This window comes from Seriola aureovittata, chromosome 4, assembly GCF_021018895.1.
Source record: "Seriola aureovittata isolate HTS-2021-v1 ecotype China chromosome 4, ASM2101889v1, whole genome shotgun sequence".
NCBI classification, from domain to species: domain Eukaryota; kingdom Metazoa; phylum Chordata; class Actinopteri; order Carangiformes; family Carangidae; genus Seriola; species Seriola aureovittata.
The window spans coordinates 16,807,611-16,835,533 of record NC_079367.1 but is presented as its reverse complement, the minus strand read 5'-3'; the positions used below and the strand labels follow the sequence as shown (position 1 = coordinate 16,835,533).

Genomic DNA, 27,923 nt, shown 5'->3' with positions numbered 1-27,923 from the left:
CCGTGATCTATGAGCTCCATGAAAGAAATGAATAAGGAAAAGTGAGTGAAGGCTGCAAAGACGGACAAAGAGGGGGACCGGCAGCTGATGGATATGACTGTGGTCAGATCAGGACACATCCCAGTGAAAGAAAGAGAGGGGGGGGGGGGAGAGAGAGAGAGAGAGAGAGAGAGAGAGAGAGAGAGAGAGAGAGACTGATGCGTCAGGCAGGACACATTTGCATCTCTCATTCTGCTTTATTTTCTGCAGTTTTCAACCATTTTGTTCCTGGTTCCTCACCCCGCTGCCTTCCTCCTCCTCCTCCTCCTCCTCCTCCTCCTCCTCCTCCTATCTTTCTGTCCCTCCTCAGCTACCCTCCCTCCTTCCCTTGCATGTACATCTTCAGGTCACGGGTCATTAAGTCAGCTCCAGAGGGGATGTGTTGGAACAGGATATCTCTCATATTGCCCTGCCCCCACCACGCTACTAAAACACAAATATGCACAAACACATGCATGTCTGCAGCCACACATGCACAAACAAATACATTCTCTTTCTTTCTGTCTGTTTATTAGTCTCGCTCTCTTTGAAGACACGCGCAGTGAGAGACTAGACAAGTTTTTGAGCTGTTGGTCAACTTAGTCATTAAATGATAAGATCATCATCCTCAAATTCATCATTTGCTTGATACAGCATTAAACATTTGCATTGCTTCGACCCCAACACTTCAACATACACTGTAAGGGCGGCGTTTTCATTATCAATTAATCTGCAGATTTTTTTTTTTCCAATTAACTGAAAAAATGCCCATCACAACTTCCCTAAGCTTAAGATGAAGCCTTCAAATGTCTTGTAATGTTCAAGATTTGACAGAAAAGTGGAAAATCCTCACATTTTGCTCAAAAAAATGACTGAAAGAATTGACTGATTATCAGTCTATTTTTTTGTTGCTCAACTAATTGATGAAACAACCAATCATTTCAGCTCTGATCCACTTTGTTGGTCACTCAAGTTTAAGCGAAGGAACCAACATGAGGTTGCTTGTTATGTCACACAAGACTTCAAAGACTGATGTGTGTTTGATCATGTTTTTCTTTTATTTTTAAACTTCTATTTTATGAGATGATGGCTATAATACGATTGTAGTAGGTTCATATATGACAATTTCTATACGAGGCCAAAGGCTTCCTCTCATGCTCATAAAAATAGAATAAAGAAAACTATCCCACATCGATATGACAACCTCACAGCTCACTAACAGGGATCTTTAGATTTTGGTAAAGATGGGGCCATGGCCCACACACTCAATACAACAAGTATGTGTATTAATGTGTTAAGGTCTTTTACTATATTGCATGTAGGCCTATATAAATTACTGATAAATGAAAACACAATAACTTAAAGATAATAAATGATGAAAATTTTTCCTACTTTTTAGATAAAGCTACAGAACCTGCTACGAACGGCACGGTGAACTGGATACTGTTGGAATGTGGATGTTGTTGTTTTTCCAACTGACCAACAGACCAATTTATTTTAAAGAAAGGTCACATAAAACAAGCACAGATGACAAACACTGTCAGATTCTAGAAAATGCTTGGCTGCAAATTCATACACACACACACACACACACACACACACACACACACACACACACACACACACACACACACACTTCTCAACCATGGTTGTTGTGTACTGTCAAACAACATTAGATTGCAAGGCGGTGTCAGTGGGATAATTAGAATAACACATCCACTGTATTCTTCATTATGTGTGTCATCTTCACTTACTGGCTGCGGTTCCTCACTGACGACAACCTCCTCCCCCCTGCACCTCCCCTCACCCCTGACACGCAGACGAAATCTTATCCCACCCAGTGACGTGCTTTTTTAGGCGAGTCATGATCCCCATTAGTGATGGCCTCAAGTATAGATCTGATTGTCTGAACCCCCATCATGTATTTTTTTTCCCTTAATTAGTTCTTTGGACTGGAGGAGGAGGAGAACGGGGAGGAGGAATGAGCAGTGATACACAAAGTTGAGGCACAGCATCACGGTTAGAGGAAGAGGGTGTTGGCGAGGAGATCGTGGAGGCTGATGAGTAATGCTCTGACGTCGGTTCTGTATTTGGCAAAATATCTGACAGCGACTCTGTCTGCTGGCATGCATTTATGCTACTACTGTAAGTATATATATGCAGGCGGATGCGACCAGGCATGTATCCATTCAGTCAGAAAGATGCAGACGCACCAATGCGCCGCAAACACAGCAAGCAATCATCTCATGCACAAACGACAGGGACTATACAGTACAAAAAACAAAACCATGTCGGCCGTCAGGTCAGACACAAACAGAAGCGCACTGACAAAATTCACATGCATGCACTGGGCGCACACCTTGGCTGTGTGCAGTTAATGAATAACTAACTAGCAGAGAGGAAAGGGAGCCATCTTCTCTGAGTAAGGCCAAATGAATTCGCCGAACAATATGCAAATGTTCCATGGGCTAACGAGACTGCCTGCATGATTGGAGTGCCATTGAAATTCTCCTCGTGCACAGCCCTCTCTCACTTCCTACCTCCCTCCCTTCTTCAATCACCCTCCATCTCTCCCGCCATTTCAATCTCTGCACAGAAAATCCATGATCCTATCTATCTATCTATCTATCTATCTATCTATCTATCTATCTATCTATCTATCTATGTATGTATCATTTCACAAATAACCAGTACATTTATCAGTCAGTGGATCTTGAAAGCTACAAATCATCATTTCCTTTCAACACTCAAATCATGTCATCCACACAGATAAACACTGCGGCCCTATCAGTGCCTGGACAGCAGTGAATGCCCCTGTGTCTTACTCTCTCCCTCTGTCACTAACACACAGCTACACACACACACACACACACACACACACACACACACAACACACACACACACAGAGTCCGCTCAAACAGAGCGAGCTCAGAGTCGCTCTGCACCTGTTCTCTCTGTAAAACATCCAAACATGAGTGCTGAATAAATAACCCAACCTAACATGCATCACTGCCAGGTTCACACACACACGCACGCACACACACACCCACAAACCACAGCCCATAAACACACATCAATAAGTAAACACCACCCATTTCCCCTCCACCCTCCTAACCCCCCCCCCCCACACACACACACACACCCTTAAACTAGGTACAAACTGCCACCATCCTAAAGACAAACACACATTGATGGGCACGATGTGTGTAATGGTTAATGGTCAAAAACAGGGATGAATAAAAAATAAAAAAAAGTCTACGGGAGAAACACACAGAGGAGAGAGGGTAGTTGGGGGGGCATTAAGCACTTGTCAGATGCATCTTTAATGGCAGGACACAGCGGCTTTAGAGCCCCTGGCCTCCTCTTCCTCCCTGGGGTGCTGGGGACAGCAAGAAAACCGAGCACACACCTCTCTCTTTGTCCATCTGCCCATTCTCTCTTATGTCCTCATATACCTACTCGCCTCATTCCATCATCCCTCCATCCCAATGCCCACTTTGCCATCTGCATAATTTATCATGTCATGCTTTTGTGCCACTTTGTCTTTCTTTTTCTGCCTATTCTGCCATTTTTTTTTTTTTTGTGCCTGTCTGTTGTTCACTTTCAGGTTTGATGGCTTGGAAGGAAAAGACGATGCCTTGTCACTTCACCGTTTCCTAATAAGTGCCTGTAGAAAGGGAGGCCGAGAGAGGGATAAAGTTAAGAGAAGAGTGGATAAACAGAGGGGCAGAGAGAGTACAGGGCCTCTGCAGAGTGGCGAACAAAATGGAGACTGGGACAGAAGCTGCAGCAGCTGTGGTGACGCTACACTTCACACACACAGAGAGTGAGAGAGAGAGAGAGAGAGAGAGAGAGAGAGAGAGAGAGAGGCAGTGTGTGTGAAAGAGAAGGGGGATTAAACAACCTCAATCAATGAATGCAAAAATACAGGCGTCACACTTTTCCACTCCCCCTCCACCCTCAACTCTCTCCCTCCCATTATATCAACCAATCAATGACTCTATCTATCTATCTATCTATCTATCTATCTATCTATCTATCTATCTATCTATCTATCTATCTATCACTATGTGTCATCCACTCTGAATACTCTCTTTATATAGAAAAGCAGAGTGGGAACTTTTGAGCAATTTATGATTAATACTTGTAATATTCTATGAACATTTTTTTCTTATTATGGAAACGATAATCTTAAAATGTAGCAGATTATTTTTAATTCAAATAAGAGCTACATCAGCTTGGTAAAGACTCTATTCCTTTGCCTGATTCATCGCTGTAATACAACTCACACTGTCAATGCTTCCTTCAACATTTAATGAAGCATGTTATTCAGTTTAATATCTTCAACCAAAGCATGTAATGTGATTCAAACAAGCATTATGTTTGTGTCTAAGGAATTTAAGAGAAAAAGCTACATCTAATGCATGAAATTTTGCAATAGTGATCCGATCCATTCATTCTTTTCAACATGAGACAAAGTAAGACACATAAAAAAAAAAAACTGTCAGGCATTCCTTAAATTTGCCTTCAGACATATCTTTACCATTTCTCTAATGCAATTTCTTGTTACTCATCAGCTGACATACAAACAGATATCGATATATCTGCAATAAGATAATATTTGCCGATACCCTGACCCAGCCAATTTATTGTGCTCACCCTACTGTGTCTGCACATGCACAGTGTTACCTAAACACACACACACACACACACACATACACACACACACACACACACACACACACACAGCATCAACCTCCTATTCTAGACCATGCACCATGAAATTTACAACTTATAAAATCACAGTCAAATAAAAAAAGAAAAAAAATGTTTAAAAGATGTTTATCTCCACATTTGTCAGTGACGACATGTATATCTTCACTATCTGTCACTGAACTGTACATAAATATGCCGCTATGTTCTTTGTGTCTGTCTGTGTGTGCGTGTGTGTCTGTGTGTGCGTGTGCCTGTGTGTGTGTGTGTGGCAGAGCTGAGCCGTGGTGATGCACTAATAAAAATCAGGCAGCGATGCATCCTCACACCTTCCTCATTCCGCCCGCCGGTTCGCACCCGTTACCATGGCGACCAGATAAAACTAACACTGTTTTAAGCTCCAGCTGGAGGAGGAGATGGATACTAACAAAGTGACATGCACGCACGCACGCACGCACACGCACGCACACACGCGCACACACACGTGCGCGCGCACACACACACACACACACACAGATGAAGTTCCTTCATACACATCCGTCAGCAGAGCATCCTCTTTCAGTTCCCTAACTGACAAGCAAACAAATGCTAATTTTCTAACCGACAGCAACACCAGCAAACCATCAATTAAAGGGAGAGACATGGCTGGATAGAGAGATAGCAGGAGAAGGGGAGGTATGACATTGGAGTAAAAACCAGGATAGCCAGTCAACACACAAAGCTCTCCTCTGTTTGACTGTCTATCTGTCTGTCTGTCTATATATCTATCTATCTATCTATCTGTCTGTCTGTCTGTCTGTCTGTCTGTCTGTCTGTCTAGCCTCCCACCCCCCACCCCCCTTCCTCCTCCCTCCTCACACACACGCTTCTTGAGCGGGACTCAACGCAAACAGATCTGGCTGTCTAATAGTGACACGACACCCAGGCAGGGTCGTCTCGCAGTGAGGCCAGCTGTCAGCAAACACCCTCCTGCCTCTTCATCAAAGCCCATTCAAACTCAGCTTTATTGACCAACACAGCCGCCTGTATGACATGTGTCATCCTATCAGGCCGATACCTTGCCATACACTTTCCCTAATAAATGGCAAACCACTAGAGCATCTCAAGTGCTATCGAAAGAGAGAAAGCTGTACATGCCACCAGGAGCTGATAGATGGAGTGGATGGATGGATGGATGAGGTGTGTGGTGGAGTGTAGTGGGGTGGGAGGGGCGCACACGTGCGCTCCATCTGTGTGTGGCCACGATGCTGACACAGGCCACCAGTCTGTACCAGGGAGGGAAAGAGATGAGAAGAGGCTTCGAGCCGGAGACGGAAAGAAGAAGAGGAGCACTGTGTTACTAATAAGACCTATTCATGAGCCCTGCAGAGAGAAAGAGAGACAGACAGAGAAAGATGGAAAACAAAAAAAACTCTCAAACCTTTTCAAATGTAAATTCAGATGGTGCAGGACAATTATTTTCATTATGGGACAACTATTTTCTTGAATAATCGTTTCATCTTGCCTATAAAATGTCATAAAATAGTAAATAATGCCAAAGGTGACATCTTCATGTCTCGTGTTGCTCGATCAACAGACGGTAACCCAAACATATTCAGTTTACAGTGATATAGAACAGATAAAAGCAGCAAACCATCACATTGGAGAAGGTTGAACAAGCAAATGATCCAGGGTATTTGCTGGAAAAATCAGTGATATGATTAAATGATCATCAAAATAGCTGTCAGTTAACTAATCTTTTCCACTATAAAATTGTGTTTTACAGTGTTTACAATGAGAATAAATAGATAAATAACATCAAGAGTGATTCTTGAACATCTGGTCATGATCAAGATTTATGAAAATTCTTGGATGTAAACTTATTTTTGCATAAAATGAGTGAGAATAATATTATGTAAATATATTGGATTGTATTATGGTCAAATTCATGAGGCCAATTATGTTGAAGCACTTTTTATAGAGGTTTATAAAGACAGACTGATCAGCGAAGCCACAGAAAGCTGCTCATCTGAGTGAGTGGGTGTGTGTGTGTGTGTGTGTGTGTGTGTGTGTGTGTGTGTGTGTGTGATAATGCTGACACACATGCTCTTGCTTGTTCATATGTGCATGTTTTACCGAACACGTCCATCAGCTGATCAATAACATACTCCCACTGAGCTCTCACCACACTGCCATGATACAGTGGCTTGTACAAACACACACACGCTAACACACAGAGCTATCAGTCAAACAGACTGGCCCGGTCTCACCACTCTCACACTGAGGGATCCGTGACAAGAGAGAGGGGAATCCAACAGCAAGCTTTATCGATCCAGACTGGAAACCCCCCTCAGGCCACACATACACACACACATACACACACTACAGCTGTGCTGGATCAATGAGTGCTCCCGTGTGAAGGACAGAGCCATACAAAGAGGCAAACAAATGCAGACACACACACACACACACACACACACACACACACACACACACACACACACACACACACACACACACACACACACACACACACACACACACACACACACACACACACACGCGCACACACTATTGAGAGAGATGAAAGGGCTGCTCGGTATCAGAGAGCAAGATAAGAGGCAGAGGGAGCAATACGTATCATCTGACCTAAACAGTCTCATATGACACCCTGCAATTTGCCATTGCTCCACGGAGCAAATGTTAACACTGCGCCACACAAGCCTGCTGCGCACACACACACACACACACACACACACACACACACACACACAGTCAACATAAACACCAATGCACAGGCATACAGCAGCGTGTAGGGGGCTCAGTTTCAAACTAATATTATTATTCCTCAGTTAAACATCGGCTGACTTGAACAGAGGATCAAATGAAGCCGAGAGAACAGCTCCAGATACAGCAGAGCCCTAGAGGTGTGGCTGCTCTCTTTTGGGTGACTGTGATGAGAGCGGCTAAACAGATCTATCACTCATCAAATTAGACCCCCCCCCCAAGCCCACACACACACACACACACACACACACACACACACACACAGAGCACATGTCTACTAATGCCTGATTTATCCCTGTAACACAGCTATTAACTACAGCAGTGTCAGTTAGTGAGTGAAGAGCCAGGGATGTGCCAGGCAAAGGCCATTTCATCAGACTTGAATGATTGGAGCTTTTTTTTTTTTTTCTTCTCTCAGTGACAAAACAGGAGATGTCACCGGCACAAATAAATTGATTAGTATCGATTAAAGGCTGTCAACAATCACAAACAGGTCGAACGTGGAGGAAATCTCCATTACAAGAAAATTGGAAGGAAAATCTAATTTTTTTAAGATACTGACACAGCCCACAATTTGTGGATTTATTCAGTCTAAAAATAACAGGAGAGATTTCTCACTGCTCTAAGGGCAAATGTTGCTAATTCCACTGACATATTGGGACGACATTAGATCATTTGTTTTTCCATTATTACCCACCAACTGATCAAACACAGCAAGCACGCACTCAGCCAAATAAAACTCACATGGTCGCACGATGACAGTACATTTCAGCAAGAGGGGCAGAATTGCAAAAGGACAGTAACACAAGGTGGATTTAGGGCTGTTCTTTTCCCTGCAGATTGACTTAGTTCTGTGAATCTTTAATGAATATCTTGGCTGAATTTCCTACCTGGGACGATGGAGACGGTGTCTTTCTCCCAAGACACCACACTGACGTACTCCTGGACAGCTGAGGGGATGAGGCACTTGAACACGGCAACATTACCCCGCATGGAGCGCTGGTCGGCCACACGGACTGTGTAGGGCTCCCTGAACACTGGTGTGTGGAGAGAAGAGCTGGAGTTAGTCAGAGGTCAGAGTCAGAGGAGGGTTGTTGGTTGGTGGTAACAGTGGATGTTTCAAAGACTCAACAAAACTCGAGTTTTAACCAAAGTGGTGAAGTGAAAATTACTAACACACAACTTAGTGTGATTAAAGTAGGGCTGCTAGTCATGATTATTTTGATCAAAGATTATGTCTTCAAACTACTTGTTTTGTCAGACCACAAGTCCAAAAGCCAAAGATGTGCCATTAATAATGATATAAAACGTTGCAAAGCATCAAATTGTCAGATTAACAAAGGTGGAACCAGTGAATGTTTGGCCTTTGAGGCCTTTAATAAACCAAACCATTGACAGACGGCTGTGGTGTTACCATGCAACGCTGTACTTGAGCAAAATGAATGGTTGCAGTAACACTTCTCACTTCCCAGAGCCCAAAGTGACATCTTCATGTTGCTTGTTTTGTCCAAACAAGAGTCTAAAACCCAAACGGCTTATAACTAAATGATTTGAACAATTAATCAATTATGAAAATTGTTTCTGGTTTATATTCAGAATACTATTTTATCGACTAATTGTATCAGCACTGTGTAACAATACGTTCTTTATTCTTTACTGCACATACTGACACTGTACAGCCGACAGCTGACAGTTTAACCCATTGCAAAAGCAGGGGCAGGTCTCGTAAACAAACTTGTCTGGTGGTCTGTCCCCCCACATTAGGCCAATGTTTCTCTCTTCAGCCCCAGATTTGAAGTCACACCATGATTGTAAGGAGGGCTGACTTGGAGCCGCATTGAAGGGGATACACAGTGAGTGGTCCTCGGCCTTTTAAAGAACAACGCCACAGATGCTATGAGACGGCGAGGAGTCCAGGGTTGCTCGCGGCCGATGGAACTGTCACATGCAGGCGCCAGGCAGCAAAAACACACCCCCTGCACATGGCATGCAGAGCACTAGGGCTGTGAATCTGTGCCAGTGTACAGAAAGGATGGCGGTGATTAAGACGGGCTTAATGATGAAAACAGTAGCCTGTAGCTAACCAAATTATCTCTCCATTTAACTCTGTCACATTTAGATTAGTGAGAAATGTGAAATGCTGAATCAGAGCATAAATTTTCATTAAATAAATTAAGTAAAGTGAAATTAAATTAATGGATTATTTTGGTGAGGAGGAGAGACAGGTATAGTTCAAGGGCATGCTAGCTTGAGTGAATGAACAGGGAGCTGTGTTTTCTAAACTGAACTGAGCTCAACTATGTGGGCTTCCACTACACCCTCATCTCATTTGTATAAAGGGATATTGCCATGAATTTCCCTAGTAACTTTGACTCATACAAAAGTGAGGCTTGACATGAGCAAGATGAAAAAAAAAAAACACAATTACAGAAATCAGATGGGGTCTGAGGCTGATGTTGTTTCTGGCATGACAATCTAACACAATCTATCAACCAGGCTTCCTTTAGAAATGAGGACAGTAATGGCTTAACAATGTAAAACACACACGCGCACGCACACACACACAAACACAGGGAGTGGCCCCACCCTCCCGTGTGTTCGCTTTCTCTCCCCCAGCTCTCCAGTGATATAATTAACGCCTAGCCTGAAGGCCAGTTTCCTTGGTCATTAATAATGCTTTATGCCAGCCGCCACTGTCACTGGAACCCAGTGGAACCAAAGCCAATGTCCTTGTCCAAATGGTGGGGAGTCTTTCACCTTAAAGTCCGAGGTTTAAACTTCTAAGTTTTTGTCTAATTCCGTCCATCGCTTTTACATTGTTCTACTTTTTCATAACTGGCTGGATCTTTTTTTTTCTGTCCTGACTTGTGAAGGAAGTAAGATTGGAGTAGAGCAGGATTGTTGAAATTTAACCTTGCACCATACAGTACAGACAGAACACCGGTTGTGGCGCTGCCTTGCTACTTTGTATCTCAGCTAAATCGATGGTTGCAGTAAGATATCCCCTGGAGAGCACATCACTTCTCACATTGGTCACCTGGCACACAGAGCACTAATCTGAGCTGAGGCCTCATTTGTAAGCAAATCAAAGCTAAAGGACAAATAATTCCAATCAAGTCTTCATTTCAGCTCTTCATTTAAACAGCCCCTGCTTCCCATTGAGGCCGTCTACCTGCAGATCAATAGCCAGAATCGACTGAGCAGCCTCGGCTGTTGTGGCCGAGCCAATTCTTTCAATCATTTATTTACTCCCTGATTGACCCTGCTGCCTCTCATCAATAGCAGGGAAAATCCCCAATGCCCACTGAGCCTCTCATAGAGTGTTTAAAATCAGCTTGACAGCTTGTAAATGCAATGATGGCAGTCATCACACGTCAGTTCAGCGGAGGTTCAAATCCAGTCAAGGTCACCTCAGGTTTGTATTTCCTGTGCTTTGACCCCAGCTTGTCCTACACTTGATAACCTTTACAGAAGTGTTGTCTAACCTCTCCTCTCCCCATTAAAACCAGTCAAATAAGCCATGTACAGCAACATGCCCTTGTACACAACCATGTAACCAGCTCCAATAAGAGGCAACTGTTGTGATAGCATTGTCATTTAACACACGTTCCTCTTCCAAGATATGAAAGACACAGAGGGAAAAAAAAAAAAACATTACATATTCATTCTCTTAAGCCTTGTGACAGGATGCAAATGGTAACCCAACTGATTTGTGTGTAAATTGCACTCCCCCTCATCACATGCGCAGCAGAATCATTAGGATGTTACTGATGCCTGACTATATGCAGCCTGGTTGCCTAGGAACGAGCTAAAACATGGGTCTGGTGCACTGGGTGCACTGGGAGGCAAGTCCTGTATCACTGTCGCTTCAATAATTAACGACGGGGAAACCAAATACTGCATTTACTTATTCATAAAGCGAGCAGCAAAAACACAGAGAAGGAGAAAGAGAGAAGGAGACAAATAATGAAATACAGGAGAAATGAGTGGATGCAGGTTTCATTATTGAATGAATAAGAAAAGCAGTTGTAGCAGGTTCAGGGACCCTACTTACTATATTAGTAAGGAAATGTCAGCCAGAGAAGAGATGAGGAGGGCAGATGGAGGAATGGGATCTAAACACCTGCTGTCTTGGCCCGGGCCTATGTAGGTTTGTGTGTTTTAGTCGGGACAAAAGGGAGTTGAGGTGATCGCACTGAACGGGTGACCTCGTTTCATTTGATCAAGTTTGTGTGAGGAGGTGTTGGGTGCACAAAAACATGAAACCCTGGGTCTCAGGCAGAAAGGCTTGCAAAAAGTGATTATGACAAACTAAGTGCAAAAGGTGTGTTTTCATTTTTAAAGTCATATTTTTGTTGTTGGGTCCTCTTAGCAGGAGGAGAGGAGAGGAGAGGAGAGGAGAGGAGATCTTTAAAATACAGTACAACCTCATTCCTGAAGCTATAGAAGCTGCCAAACTGCTAGATATGTTACACACACACAAAAAGCTTTGCTTCAGGGGTTAGGGTCCAATTCACAAAAATGGCTTAATACTGAATCTTTTTGTCAATGTGAAATTGATTTTCTCTGCCTTTTTTCTGTGATAATACTCGGTTTGACAGCTGGCAGATTGCCTTCCTTATTCTTCTGAAAGAATGAATAGGTGGAGATGTTGAGTTTACTTACAATACAGTTCAGTTTCAAAACATACCTGGACTAGACTGAAATTAACAAACAAACAATTTATCAGAAAGTATATGTTTTTAACAATTATTATCTAATAATATTTGGTTTGAGACTAAGTATCATGTATCATGAAAACCAGAGCTTACAGGTCAAAGTTCAGTCAGTGACAGGGATGTTAAAGAAGAACTAGGAAGACATATTTTAGGACTAAAGCCTCATATTATAAGAGAATTTGGCACATACAGTATATTCATGTAAATTTTAACTTCTGACAAGGCAATATTCATAGTTTTGCATATTAGAGAACTAATTACTGCATTTGTCTTTTCAGGGCAGAATGTTGGACAAGTAATTTACTGTTACATGATACATTTTATTCTTGTTTGGAAAATAAATGTATAAATAGTAACAGGAAATGGATGTAGGAGCTTTCTCTGGGTGAAAAAAACCTAAGAGGATAGTGAGCATGAAACCTTTCAGAATTAGGTTAGAGAGAAAGTGAAGAAGATGCACGATAAAAATACCTATTGGTATAAAATGTGACAGATTGATCCAACCATTGTGTATGCATATGTGCATATAGCACCAGTATAGGGTGGAAGTGAGTAACAGAGTAAACAAAAGAAAATTGTACACCAAGTAGGTGTTTCACACTTTTTAATGTATTTTTCCTTCCTTCCAAGCATCCGATTGATTCAGTTATCACAATCAAATAACGGACTCTAGAAACTTACTAGAGATGTGTCATGCATGACATCGAACATCAAATCACTTTTTTCTGTCATTTTTGTCACAGTTATCTAATTGGCTTCAGGTAATATGGAGCAGACTTATCAAATCAATCTGGATTTCAACTGAACGAAAAAATGAATAATGATGATGATGTTTAGTATGAATTATTACTCAACTTGAGCAAGTTATAAAGGTTTGCTGGTTGATTTTTATACCATACGGAAATCAATGGAAATCAATGGCAATCTCACAAGTAAGAAAGGATACATACTCAAATCTGAAATTCTACAACATGCATTTGAAGATGATCAGCAGCATTCAGCAGTCAATAACATGAAAACCTCTGGTATGGTACTGTATGGGCCCTCAGTCTGAGAATGGCCCAGTCCAGGATGAAGACCAAATTGTAGATACACCTGAAGTTGCATTCGACTGGACTCCAGTATATAATTTTGTCCAAAACGTAACTATTAGTCATGTCTCTCAAATCTGAAATCTTTCAAACTATCAAACATGTCTATTGCAAAAAATAAATGTGTCCAATAGGCTAATGTTTAGAAAGACACTAAAGAAGCTAAATACAGAAAACTAGATAAGTTGCAATCACAGAGCCAAATAAAAACATATACAGGAAGAAAAGCAGCCCACATAGTGATTTTCATAAATGTAGAGCTATCCAGACAGGTGCTAGTGCTATTATTGGACCACAATCAGCATGCATGGGAGAGGGTGAGAAAGAGGGGGAGAGATAGAGAGAAATGTGAAGATATGAGAGAGAGAGAGAGAGAGAGAGAGACGATGGCGATGGGGCGTGGGGGTGGGGCAGAGTTTTTTGGGGGGGGTGTCACACTTCTAGCTGTCAGCTGTCATCATTCTCCTGCGCCACCTGAGACAGGGCATGCCACACCCTAGCGCTCACGCCTCTGTCGCCCATGGCAACTACAGGGTTGTGTATGTGCATGAGCATGTAAGTAAGCGTGTCTGTGTGTGTGTGTGTGTGTGTGTGTGTGTGTGTGTGTGTGTGTGTGTGTGTGTGTGTGTGTGTGTGTGTGTGTTATGCAGGACTCTGGAGGTAATGAGGTGCACACACACTTGCACGTGAGCCCTGGTTATGGAGCTGTGGAGTTGTGGTTGCCTCAGCATTTAATTGATTAATTGTTGTAATTATTTGGGAGGGAAGGTCATCCCAACACTGAGGCTGGCTAGAAGGTCACTCTCACGCTGGAGGGACCATCTTCCTCTAGGGATCACACGGGCCATATGGGTGTGTTTGTATGTGGTGGTGAGGAAGAGAATCCAGTAGCATTTTGGAGAAGACTTTTGTTCGTGGACATGTGTGTGGTGGGGAACTGCTGACTGTTTCTCCATGCAGGATTGATCAACAAAGTCAAAATGTCTGCCCGGCTATTACCATGACCTGAAAATCCACTTTTTTTCATGATTCTGTTCACATCTCTCCATGTCTGTAGCTGACTCTCCAAAATCTTTCTTGCCAAACACCCTGACAAAGAGCTGGCAACTAAACACCACGAGCCAGCTTGATGAAAATGGCTCTGTGTGAGAGAGAGAGAGAGAGAGTGTGTGTGTGTGTGTGTGTTGTGTGTGTGTGTGTGTGTGTGTAGTTAGGGGACTTTCCAGTCCATGGACAGATGGAGAGACTGGGAGACAGGAGGCTTGCTGGCATGAGCTATGCACAGGCTGGTGTGTATGTAAGAGTGTGTGTGTGTGTGTGTGTGTGTGTGTGTGTGTGTGTGTGTGTGTGTGTGTGTGTGTGTGTGTGTGTGTGTGTGTGTGTGTGTGTGTGCATGCACATATGCATGTGAACAAACATGCGTTGCAAGTCTGTTGTATACACGTGTATCCAGTGTGTACCACATTAGGTCAGATGCATGTGTTTATGATGTTCATGTGTGTGTTTGTTAGTGTGAGAAAGAGCAGTAACACCTTCCCTCAGTGCGTTCCGCGCCTCTCTCCAGCTTTGACCTTGGCAGGGAGTGCGGACAGGTCACCAAACCAACTGTCTATGTGGCTGCGTGTCTGTCTTCCAGAGGATTTTTAATACACAGGGTCGAGATTTGGCGCTTTTAGACACTTCACCCCCACTGAGAGAAGTTGTTGGTTTAGGAAGCCAGTAGTATGACTGCCGTTTGGGTGAGCATATTTACAGATGCTGGGCTGTAGCTAGGTAATGCTGTTGTGATGATTTCAATGTGTGCCAAAGTAAACTGCCCCCAGCTGGGTACTCAGACACATTTTTATAAAGATGCAGTGAAGTGAAATATTTTGGAATGATCAGAAAGAGATTATTTTAGGTAGAACCTTTAGAGCTCTTAAAGGAACAGTCGACCAGTTTTACACACGTCACAAGGAGTGACAAGTAAACTGCTGTTTAATGTGCTGTACTCAACAGTGATGCATAATCTCTCTCTCTGGAAGGAGTTTTTCAAAGTCTGAAAAAGTAAGCCCTCTGATGTCATCAGGGTTATCTCGAATTGGGTTTAAAATTTGTGACAGAAAGTCTGTTACAAACCGGAGACGTGGAGTTTGAGAGATGTGGGCGTTTTTGCTGGAGTAAGTGTCTAATGAAAGACAATATTGACCTTTTGTAGGATCCAGTGTTTTTTTTAGCCTGCTTCACACTACAGAATGAAAGTAAGAGTATCTCTGCATCAGATGCTTCGATTTTTACCATTTTTTAAAATCTTTTATTCTAATCTTTCTCTTGTGAGTTGCCAATCTTAAATGAAGGTCCAATAGTAACTCCTGAAGTGCAACTTTAAAAATTTTGCAAGTCTAAGAATGAGATGATATTTTTTCGGCAAAGAGTGTGGGATCCAGAAAAGGCATTGCTGTCCCACTCTCTCTTTTTTTTTTTTTTTGACACAATTTTAAGTAACCATACATGATGTTTTTTTTGTGTTGGTAACACAATACATTCATATACGTTGTATAGAGGTTACGGCTAGAAATGCAAAATATAAAAAATAGTCTACATGCTATGCAGACTGTAACTGCAACTGTAGATGCTGTTTTCAGGGTTGGAAATTTAAATTAGACTGAAGATTTAGCTGCTGCAAGCTGCATCCAGTGTTTTTTTTAAGTCTGTCTCATACTACAGAATAAAAGAAAGGGTGTCTCTGTCTCAGATGCTTCAATTTTGTCTGCATTTGGCTGCATGCAGACATCTAAAATGTTATAAGTAGAAAAAGTCCGTCAAGTCAAAGGGAAACTAAACTTTCCCTTTGACCCTTGGCGTATTTTACATCCAGTGTGTCCAGACCTCACCTGCTTTGATGTGGATGCTGGGGCTTCGAATCTTGCCTGCCTGGTTCTCAGCAGTGCAGAAATACTCGTTGTCGTGGATAATGCTGTTATAGGCGGAGGGAGAGAAGGGGTAGAGCTGGAGGGTGCCGTTGGCATGCACATGGCGGATGTGGGGCACGTCGTAAATGTCGTCTCCGGCGGCCAGGTACCAGCGCAGGACGGCATGGGGGGCGCCGCCCGCAGGGCAGGGCAGGGACACCCCCACCGAGCTGGAGAAGGTCACCCGCTGCAGGGAGGCGTTCACAAAGTACAGCCGCGTAGAGACAACATCCTCACTGTTGACTGTTAGGATGAGAGAAAGGGAGACAAGAGTTGGTTAGTTGGTAAGTGTCAAGCGACATTCACAGGTCAGACAGGTATGAGGAGGGAGCATGTGCGCAATCATAAAACATTGCTGAATGAAAACCGAAATACTCATCATTTCAGTTACACTTTAAACTGATGCCGGAATATATCTGAACATCATAAAGAGGAGTGCAGCATAAAAAAACTGTACCACATAACTATCAAAATAATATAAGAACATATTAACACTAAATTACCTGCACAATGTGCAAAGATTTAACACAATATGTGCACAAATGGAATAATTATTTACTAAAAGAATGGCTGACAATGTGTTTCTGTGTCTCTATTCTTTTCTCAAAATGTATGTTGAACTGACTGCTGAGGCAATAAGGTGTAAGATATGGGATCAACCATTTTGGATATGAAAAGTTTTGATCAAAGTGAATTCTTTATATAATAAAGAATGATTTTATAATAATAAAATGTCTTGATAGTCATGTAACATGCCATATGAAACTACAAATTTGATATAAATAGTTAATTGGAAAACAATATCCAATATCTCATGTTCCATACTTGATTAGTTCTTGTGTTTTATTGTTTTTAGGCACAAGGTGTACTAGAGATGTATTTATAATATTTTCCATGAATCAACTCACTAGTTCAGTGGAATAATACTTGGGCTGAATAATTTTATCAAAATATAATCAAAATCACAATATGGCTATAAATGCAATATCCAAAATAAAATCGCAGAAGCTGCAATTCTTTTGATAAAAGGTAAAATGTGTCACAACACTGTTGTGCATTGTTAGCACCGTAAGTGTTGTGGTGCTACAGAGACACCCTGGCCTACAAATCTTATTCTCTAGACATGAAGGAACTTGTTTGTTGGTACAAGACCCAATAAAAATCATATCATCATCATTTTTTTAATATTTTTCTCAGTGAAATCGAAATGCAAAAAACAACCATTCCAACTGAAATCGCATACCGCAATCGCAATATCTGCCAAAAATAATCACAAAATGATTTTTTTTTCTTTTTTTTTTTTTTTTACATATCGTGCAGCCCTAAAAAATACTATTGTAAAGTGAGCAGTATTCACTTTACAACATGTATCTAACGCAAACTTACACACACTCAGGTCACCTCAACCCAAACAACTTCCTGCACGTGTGCCAAACTGCAGCCATCATCTTATCCCATATGCATTATCCTAGTATCTCTAATCTAATGTAACGCATCCAGGGAATCCTTTGGAAATCTGCTTCTCAATAGGAGGAAAAATGGGTCACGCAACTCAACTCAACCCCCCCACCCCCACCCCAATTCCTCAACACCCACCAGCCACCTTCATCTTTTCGGTACCTTCATCGTTATCGGTATCCTCCGTCATGCAGGAAAACAAAGCATTCACACAGGCGTGATAGCAAACTGCAGCATGTCTTACTCAAGGCCTGTCACATCACTGTAGGAAAGGCCTCCGTCTGTAGCTGGAGAAGCCTGAGGAGTTGGCCAGATACCACAGATGTTGTAAAACAATGCTGTTGTGGCACATATGAGGAGCTGCTGCCAGATAAGTTGTCCTAGGGGAGATAGACTATCATATATCCTTTCTCTTCCAGTATAGAGTGGGGTATCGAGGTATGTTTCAAGATCTGTGTGTTTCTGTGTCTGTGTGTGTGTGTGTGTGGGGGGGGGGGGGGTTAAGGAGGGGGCAGGGGTGTAGAGGAGTGTAAAGAAGTGCTGAGCTCAGCTTGGCTGGAGGCCAGGGGAAGACGCTGTGCCCTGAGCCAGAGAATTTTCTTCTCAGACAATGATACTTAATTAATCCCTTTTCCTGGATTGTGTCAACAATGCCTGGATTAGCCCTATCTCTTTAATTCTCTCTGTGCTGGGAGGAAATAGGGTGTCAGCTAAGGCACATCAATGGAGATATAAAGACACTATCAGATGTCATTTAAGCTCTAATTTCTAGAGATCCTCCACATCAATGGACATTATTAGTAACCAGCCATAAAATGAAAGACAGACGCCCATTGGCTGTCTTTTTAAGCTCTTTAAAACATGGAAAGAACATGGATAAATAGCTGATACAAAAGACCATTCTTTATATCTGTTCTGTCCAGTATAAATAGTAACATGCAATGACATAATGACATTAATAAAATGGTATGAATGGGATGAATCACATGAGAAAAGGCTCAGAAGTGAAATGCAGGGGATCAGGGATAAAAACCCTAACTGACATAAGGTGATTTTCACTCTCTCCTCTATTGTTTGTCGCCTCTTCACTTCATGCATCTATCTGCATCCCACCATCTTATCCTTTTGAGTTACTTGCCCTTTTTATTTTTGTTTCGGATCTGCCATCACTCTCCCAGATACCCCTTCAAGAAACAAACACGCTTTCTCTTGTCTTTTCCTGCCACACTAGAGACAGGCAATGTTATGTGATTGGAATTTGTATGCCAGACGCAATGAATTAAACCCACATAATCTTCTCTCACATTTAACACACATACACACACATAGTCTATCCATTCTGTAATCGCACTGCCGTGGGAGGCCGATGTCCGACTTCCCCTGGTTCTCGTGCATGTGTGGGTGTGGAGGGAGAGATCGGGGAGCCGGGCAGGAGTGCAACACTGTAGACAGGACACGGGTGGCTGGTTGGGGGAGAGGTGCTCAGGTGCAAAGGTGTTTTGGATGCAACCGGGTGAGCGAGTGTGTGTATGTGTGTGTGTGTGTGTGGGTGGGTGCGCCTGTGTGTGGTAAGGTCAAAGGGATAGAGAGGTTAATGTTAAATGACTGCCTCAGTTCTTGATGTCAAACTCAGCCAACAGCAGAGGTGTGAGGTGTGCAGGAAAACGCTGTGATCGCTGCTCGGGTGCACGTGCAAGAGCGCGAGACTGTAAGTGCATGCGTGTACGAGCAGGGGAGAGATGCTGAGGAGGTAGAGAGTCATTGTTCTCCTGCCTACCAGCTAAAATTAGAGCAGATCCTCTGTGTTCAAAACTCCAAATTCAGGTCAAGTTCAATCCATCCTACAGTGCGAATCCATGTCAATCACTCTCACAGGCTGCTAGGGCTGAATGTTCTGCACTTTCAGCACCAAGGAGAGCACCACAATGTACTGCTGGGTGAGGAACACACGCCGAAGTCTTTCCATACCGAGCAAACACGGAGGAAACTATTAGCAGATGATATGTGATGACAGTGACCCGTTTCTCACTGATGACAAATGCTATTTTTAGAAGCAGAACATTTCCATGACAAAAACAACTTATTCTAGCTGTGCAGGCCCCCAACAAAAGGAAATAATATCAATGTGTTCAGAACACTATCATCTCGTCACATACTGGTAATAACAAAATAATGTCGTGCTTCAGACTAGTGGACTAGTGTCCCCTCACAGGCTCCAGCTCGCCTTCATTACACACACTTGATAGATGAGATGTCTTCGTGGAATTGTTTGAGCGTATTTCATCACAGAAAAAACAGTGGTTGTGCTGGATCTGTGGCTGCACATGTGAATGCATACAAGACCAAGTGATCCTGGAGCTGTCAATATTTAGGCATCATCTACTTTTTCTTTTCCATCCACCCCCCCCCCCCCCCGTAGGTTTGATAAAAAAGTTTCCATTCATACTACTACTGCCTGGAGTGGCAGCAGATGCATGTGTAAGACATTTATTCATTCATTTTAGCTATTTACATCAACTTTTCTGCCCACATGTTAACTATGTTTCATGCAAAACTAATAACTTTAAAGATATAGAGTTCAAATTATGCAGTTATTCAATAGAAAAAAAAATAAAAGAAGGAATCTCTGAGTAAATAAAAATAATTTTATGAAATGTTTTGCTTTCCTACATTGTTAATCATCTCTTAACTTCTCACATTTGACTCCTGACTCCCAACTCAAGAACCAGTACTTGTGCTCTTAAACTGAATAATCTATTCAGAAACAAACCTTCCTGTGATGTCATCAAAAGTGGCCTCAAACTAAAATTCAAAACAGCTCAGATGCAACAACTTAAACTCAGAGGGAAACGGTGTTGATCCTGCAGACATCAGCATCTGGCAGAAAAAAACAGCAGCTTATGATGCGGTGGCTAATCGCTTTGTCCTACGGTACGAATTCAGGTCACTGAGTTCACATACACACACTCATGCATACAAAACCTGCATGAATACAACCACAAGGAAGCAAACCTCAGTCGACACACCGCAGGGGTTACGGCCTCCGGAGAAAAAAGACCGATACGACAATGTCAACCACATGTCTGGTCACTGGTCACATCTTAAACAAAAAACAAGCGAATGAGGATTTTCTCACTTGGCATTCCCAGGCTGCAGCTGTTGGTCATGTGTGATGTGATACAGATATGGGAGAGCTGCGACTTTTTGTTGGACAACAGTGGTGTTCTTATTTTCCTGTCTCGACCTCTTCAGGTTGAGATGCGCAAATAAGACAGCAGTCATATTCATTAGTGTCATCTGAAAATGCACTAAGCTGCATTAAATTGTACGACTGAGGACATAAACCACTGATCTAACCCAGGCCTTTCATGAAATTAGAATAAAATGTATAAATGACCACAGGCAAACTAAAATAAACAATGCTATCAGTCAAAAAGAAAAAAAAAAACTGGAAGACAATAACCTAGTTTTTCCTTTTTATTTGGGCAACATCTAACCTCAGATGGTTATCAGAGTCCTTTCATAGCCCCAGGCTACGTTTCCACCCTTTCCCCAGTGGTGAAATAAAGGAGCAAAGGAGCAGCATTCATGCGTTCATGAACTGTATGTTGATTCCCTTCTTCAAGCCTGAATACATTGATTACACAGAAGAAGGTCAAAGTGATTTTGGGTGAAACACCTACAAACCTCTTTCCTGTCGGGTGAACCCTTCACTATCTTTGTTTTTTACCCCCCTCCCCCCTCGAGTTTTCTTAACCTTCACTTTTCTTTCTGCCTGTGTTTCCTCTTTTCTGTTTTTCTTTTGACTAAAATCTTTCTTTGCTGTACACTCAAATAGATTTGCACTTTTTTTCCTGTTTTTGCAGTGGATATGAAAATGGAGTATGAATATGTATGCTGGAGAAGCAAGGATATTGCCTATGGTGAACCGCTATGCATAATGCAGCTTTTTCTGTCTCATCTACATTCATTCACACACACACACACACACACACACACACACACACACACACAGATTCATACCATCACGTGCATAGAAAAACAGGGCTATAAATCCCTCTCCTTCTTCCCTCCCGCTCTCACTCTCTCTCTCCTTCAAACTCACACGTACAAAGTCACATAAAAACATTTCAGATTGCACATATACGTTCATAATAGCAAGTAGATTTCCTGTTCGCTGAACAGTGTAGCACTACAGATAACAGAACACAAAACACATTCGGGCCAAATAACAGCTGAAGCACTGAAGCCAGTGGAAACACAGTCTTTGTAGTGATGCTACAGAAAAATGGCAGAACACAATAGGCAAAAGATATGATCATGTTTTATTACTATACAATGACTCCAGATTGAGATATGCATTAGGGTTGCATGACAATGTGTCCGTCTGCTTTTGTGTGCAGTCAGAAAGGAAATCATTTCTAACATGGTGTCATTTCACTGGGAGACACACTGGAGTCAAGAAAGAAGAGCTGCATGGCATGATATTAGGGTTATGAATACACTGTGTATGCACTCACACTCACATACACACACACACACACACACACACACACACACACACACACACACACACAGATATAGATACAGGGGAGGGAGGGAGAGAGGAGGTGGTAAACAACCCTATACAAAGTTTGTGCAGTGTCAGTAAAATATTAGGCAGCCATTTCAGCATTTGAAAATTCACATCTCCCACTTCAAAAAGATGATTTCCGCTGTTGAAGTGAGTGTCAGATTTGTAGAGATGGGGGCTTTTTTCCTGTTCTCCCTCAGAGACAGGGCCATAAATTGTTTGATAGTAAGCAGAACACAGGAGAGAGAGGAAGAGGAACAGAGTGAAAGAGAGAGTTGATTGTGAGATGCTGAAGTGTGATTGTTTTGTGTGCTTTTTTTTTTCTTCTTCTTGTCATTCGAGACATCAATCTTTCTCTGAGCCTACTGGAGAGGGCACCGGGCTACCGGACACTGCTGTGGCCTGTAAGACCTGTTGAGTGAGCGGTCAAAACCCACTTGTCTGTGTGAAAGCTTAATGCAACAACAATGCTGTTGCTATGGACTATATGATCTACAGCTGCATCATGACAAACAGTCAGACATTTGAGCCCAGGGGGAACGCTGGGATTGTTTTTTTTGTTTTTTTGTGAGTGGTGCATGACAACTGAATCGACTCAATGCAAGATTATCCATCTTACCAAGTCCAGGCCTGCACTACCGTCAACTTATACAGTCTCATTTTACTCAAGAGAAATGAAAAATCCAACAGATCAGTTTATACAAAGAAGCTCCTGCTCTGATCAAAGTGCAGAGATCTGCTTTAATGCGCCTTTCGAGGCAACTGAAACGATGGTGTGTTTCAAGGCCAACAGAATGTTCAGTCTGGATGTGAGACCGCGTGACTTGTTCAGACGGACTTTGTTTGTGCTGCACCGTTCATCTGCCAAACGCAGGGCGCCAGCACTTGACAATGAAAGCACGGCTTTGCCCGCCGGAGCACGACGAGGGAGGTGAGGGAGGTGAGGGAGGTGAGGGAGGTGAGTTAACGTGAGAGTGACATGTAGCTGTTACACTCCGCAAGACGACTGACAGGTCGCGCAGGCACAGCGGGAGAAAGGGGACACACAGTGGCCTTTAAGCGTTTTCACCCTAACCTGACTTTCCGTAAAGTTCCGTGCGTCATCTCAATTCGGTGTACGTTTGTTAACTGATTGAAAACAAATCTTCATATGTAGGCCTGATGGTAGTTAAGTGTTTTTAAAAAAAAAAAACAGAGAGCGGGAAAGGTGGTCTCACATTTTACTGCCATTTATTGGCACGATTCTCCAGTGGAGTTACGCAAAAGCACTTTGTTGGGATGTTAAAAAAAAAACAAAAAACATCAAAAACTCATAAATACACAATCTCTCACTCCAGGTTCTGCACATGTATTGCCGTTCACCTGCACAGATCACTTTTACTTTGTATCTTGAGCCACAGTGCAACCTCGAGGTCATCGAATAAGAGGAAATTCAGCGTAAAGAAAAGGGAGGAAAAACAAGTCCGGAGTTTCTGCCATGGCTGCTACTTCCATCAACAGCTGAAGCCTCAGTTATCCAACCCAGACGCAACAACTCTGTGCGCATCGTGCGTGTGTAGCCTGGTAGCCACCAGAGTCTGACTCATACCGCAATTACCGGGCTCCCCCTCCAAGCGCTCCTCTCCAGTCGGTATCTGTTTTGATTCCAAATTTACACACAGCCCTTGGTCTGCAACGCCGCAGAACAGCGACTCACGCCGGGCTCAAGAACACACAAGGAGCACCTCCTTGTAAAAGGAGTGAGAAAAGAGTCTGAACCGTGATGATACACCCACACCACCATGGTGTATTATATTACTGGAATCAAGGGAAATAAATGCTGATATTAATTCACAACATTTAATCCAGACACACGCACATACGGGTGTAAATGCGTGGATTAAAAAAAGCGAAAACATGATGCTTAGCCCCTCACATGAGCAAATAAAGTGCATGCATACAGGAGCGAAAGTGTTTTACATCCACGCAGGATCAGCACAGTCAATATTCAGTTTAATGTCGAGTATGTGTTGCAGGAGGCCTGTCGACCGAAACTGGATAAAACCGGAATCACATTAATTGATGAAATAATTATAGCAAGAGCTCTCCCTCCAACTCGATCACTCCACGACAATCTCCCTAGAAATGTCTACAATAACTGATTGGAACTCCTCAAATTCAACAGTAAAATGCGTTTCCTTTTTCTTTCTGATTTTTAAAAAATATATTAATTGTGATAATTATTTAAGCCTTCTTCAATTTCTCAGGCCCTGCTCTGGCCTGTCAGGCCTAAAATCACGTTCTAACACAGACCTCAGCTGAGTTTGTCTCAATTTTATTTCCCTAAAATGACAAGCAACCTCCCAAACCATGACAAAGAAGAATGAGTGTACCCCCCTCCTCCTCCTCTCCCTCTATCTATCTATCCATCTGTCCATCTATCTATCTGTCTATCCATCTCTCAACCCCCCCTCCTCTTCGCACTCATGGGTGCAGGTGTGCTGATATGCAGCCAAACCCAGGCAACAAACGGCAAGTAATGACCGAATGAATGTCGAATCAAAGACAGAAAAAAAAAACATTAAAACTAAATTCTCTTAAATAAATGTAATGGTGTGATCTGAAACATATTTTCACACTGATGGGGTGGGTGGGTGGGTGGGTGTGGGGGGGGGGGCAGAGAATTGTGTGCCATTCTAGGAGGCGCGGCCGAGCCAGGAAAATACGCAGTACTAATGCATATGCATGTATGATAATAGACCTACCTTTCTCCCCCCCCTTAAAATAAAGTTGATTAAAAATGATATGTATCTAAAATACACAGCTGCCACGAGAGACAACAAATTGCAGTTCATTTCGTGCAAAATGAGCGGAACATGGCGCTGAAAAGCAACGGAAAATGGAAGTTTGTTTTCCACTGCGTTATCTACATCTCTCCCATCTCAAGCACTCTTTCCGCTCCACTGGCTGTTTGCAGCCCCCCCCCCCCCCCAACGCTCCTCCAATCACCACACACACACACACACACATACACACATGCACACAGAGACACATGAACACACAGCACATCTCGTTCAGCCACGGGACAGGGCGATGTACAGTGTGTATAATCGAAATAGACCCTGTAATCCAATTACATACAACAAAAACAGCACAGGAGTCCTCGCCGCAGCTGCAGCCTGGCAGAGGGCACTGCAAAGGCCAGCGATGGAGACCAGGACCATACACACCTTCTGCCCACAATAATAAACAAATGCTCCAGATTATTCCAGATGTGTTATCTAATAAGCTTCATAATCAAACATCTTCCCTTACAAACCGGCGCGTAAAAAAAAAAAAAAGGAAAACGAGTAAATAAAAAAAAGGGAGGTGGAAATTTTAAATCTTGGTTCTTTTTTTGTCATAATGTTGTTGTTGCGAAGTAACAGATATTCATACAAAAAAAAAGAGCCAAACATTTTATATTTAAAGGCAACTGAATCATTCTCTCCCATCTGCAGTATTTAGAGCGAAGCCAATCAGTAGAATCTGGTGCCACAGAAAATGGTGGATGAATAATTAGACCAGGGATGATAACAACTGAGTGTGCATGCACTGACACTCCTACATTTGATCAAAGAATATAAACTGTAATATATGGCCTCGCCTTTCAAATATCCAACTGGGGCACATTATCTACAAATTAAAGGCCGGCGCTCAATACCCCCCACCCCCACCAGCATCAGTTCACACGTCTCTCATAAAATGTATTGACCCTTGTTGCCTCACAGACTCACACACTCTCCAACACACACGCACTGGCGTTTACGCACTATTTTAGTGTTTGCTTCCAAATAAAATTAACAGATTCAAAGGATGCTTTAACCCCTGCCCCCCCCCCCCCCCCCCCCCCCCCCTCCCTCCATCCCCTTCCAAATCTCTACACACACACACACACACGCATGCACGCACGCACACGCGGGCATCTTATTTGTTTTGGGGCAAAAGATGAAAAGTCAGCAAATGAATTAAACTCTCTCTCTCTCCCTCTCTCTCTCTTTCTGCCCCCTTGGACTTTTGCGAGTAAACACCCTACAGCTGTGGCCAGCGTCAGCGCTCGAGGTCGCCCGTTCTATCCGTGCGCGCGCGCCTGCAGATCCTTATCAGCCTCTGCTCCTATTCAACAGCCTCCATATTCACGACACCTCCACATATTCATCAGGCAAAATGCAAATGCCGTTGTCTTTTTTTTTCTCATCTTAACGAGCAGTGTGCTCTTTTGAGATCTTTGCGCTTTTCTCTGTGGTCACCCAAATGAAGTGCATATTGATTTAAATGCTCCTGATCAGCCCCCTTTTATCATTTTCAATCATATTATCAGCTTATCATGATGAGACACTGAGGACGTAAGAGAGAATCCGAGCACTCGTTCTGGAGAAAAATGAAGGCTGGCCAGGAATTCATCCTCTCAAAAACATTTAGAAAAAGTTATGTCTTCCCACAAAAAGGTGATTTAGAGTTTGATTTGACATCTCTGCCCCTTTTTAAAGAATCTAACCAATTCGATCCAACAACAGTTATCAACCTGATAAGCTCATAAATACGCACAGCCAACTTCAGCACTGCACCGGAGAGGAGAGGAGACAAGCATGCAGATAAGCAACACACTTGAAGAAACACAATTCCAACCTACCTTCTTGCAAAGAATACAGCAGAAGTAAAGTTACAAGCCACATGCCATTAAAAGCAGTTATATTTCACAGGAATGTTGTGCAGTCCCCCCAAGAAGAGTGCACGGCGCAGCGGTCGGCCAGGCGAGGCTCCGTGCTGGACTGGTTCTGCTGATGCTCCCCGGCGGTCTCTCCAGCCCTGGTCCCACACTCTCCAGCGCCGAGAAACGAGCCGCGGAGAAAGTACCGCCTCTGCTCCCTGTTCTCTCCTCCCCTTACCGGGACAGGCTGCTGTCGCCCCACCCCTAGTATCCTAATGATGCGCCGTGATGGAGAGGTGAGCCATATACGCACTAATGTGGGACCAAGCGAAAGCCACTGGGACCTCTTGTCTTACGCGCACTGGATAGATGCTTTTATCCGGTTGATGGAGTTACAAGTGTATACTTAAAAAAAAAAAAAAAAATACCGGTCATACTTGTTTTTATACAAACAAGTTCAGAAAACAGCAGTTGGACGAAAATTTCTGCGTATGCAAATCAACTTAAGAATTTCCATAAGTCATCCGTCACTGTCTTCTCTGTGCAGTGGTGAGCACAGGAAGGGAAAATAAAATTGTTCACGCCACCCCATAATGTGGCGCTGGACAGCTGGAAAACACCGTGGGAATTTTGCAGCGCGAATTCCAGCTGAGGAGGATGAGGAGGAGGAGGAGACGGAGCGCTGATGAAGCTGCAGCCTCCGCTTCCGTCAAAGGGGGAGAAGGTGGGGAATGTGCGCTGCACCTGTTCCACTACAACACGGTGGCGCTCAAATGGACTTTCTTGGAACAGACATTAGTTTTGATATCAAATCACAGCAATAGGGAATTTTCGGCTTCATTAAAACAAGGTCTTTATCAGTCTAATACTGTGATTGAAATGGTCAATAAATTCATTAAATTTGATCTGTTGCCTTTGACACTCTCCCTCTCTCTCTCTCACACACACACATATACACACACACAC

General features: G+C 42.9%; 1 protein-coding gene across 2 annotated transcripts in view; it reads right to left on the bottom strand.

Moving 5' to 3' along the window:
• LOC130167638 (cell adhesion molecule DSCAML1) overlaps positions 1 to 27,923 on the bottom strand; it is a 102,867-nt gene extending 74,944 nt beyond the window's left edge. For both annotated transcript variants that reach the window (XM_056374023.1, XM_056374024.1), the window contains exons 1-3: positions 26,940 to 27,923; positions 16,180 to 16,500; positions 8,388 to 8,534 (exon numbers count right to left, since the gene is read on the bottom strand). In XM_056374023.1, coding sequence (XP_056229998.1) covers positions 8,388 to 8,534; positions 16,180 to 16,500; positions 26,940 to 26,982 — 511 coding nt within the window. In that variant the 5' untranslated portion in view covers positions 26,983 to 27,923. The remainder of the gene's footprint in view (positions 1 to 8,387; positions 8,535 to 16,179; positions 16,501 to 26,939) is intronic.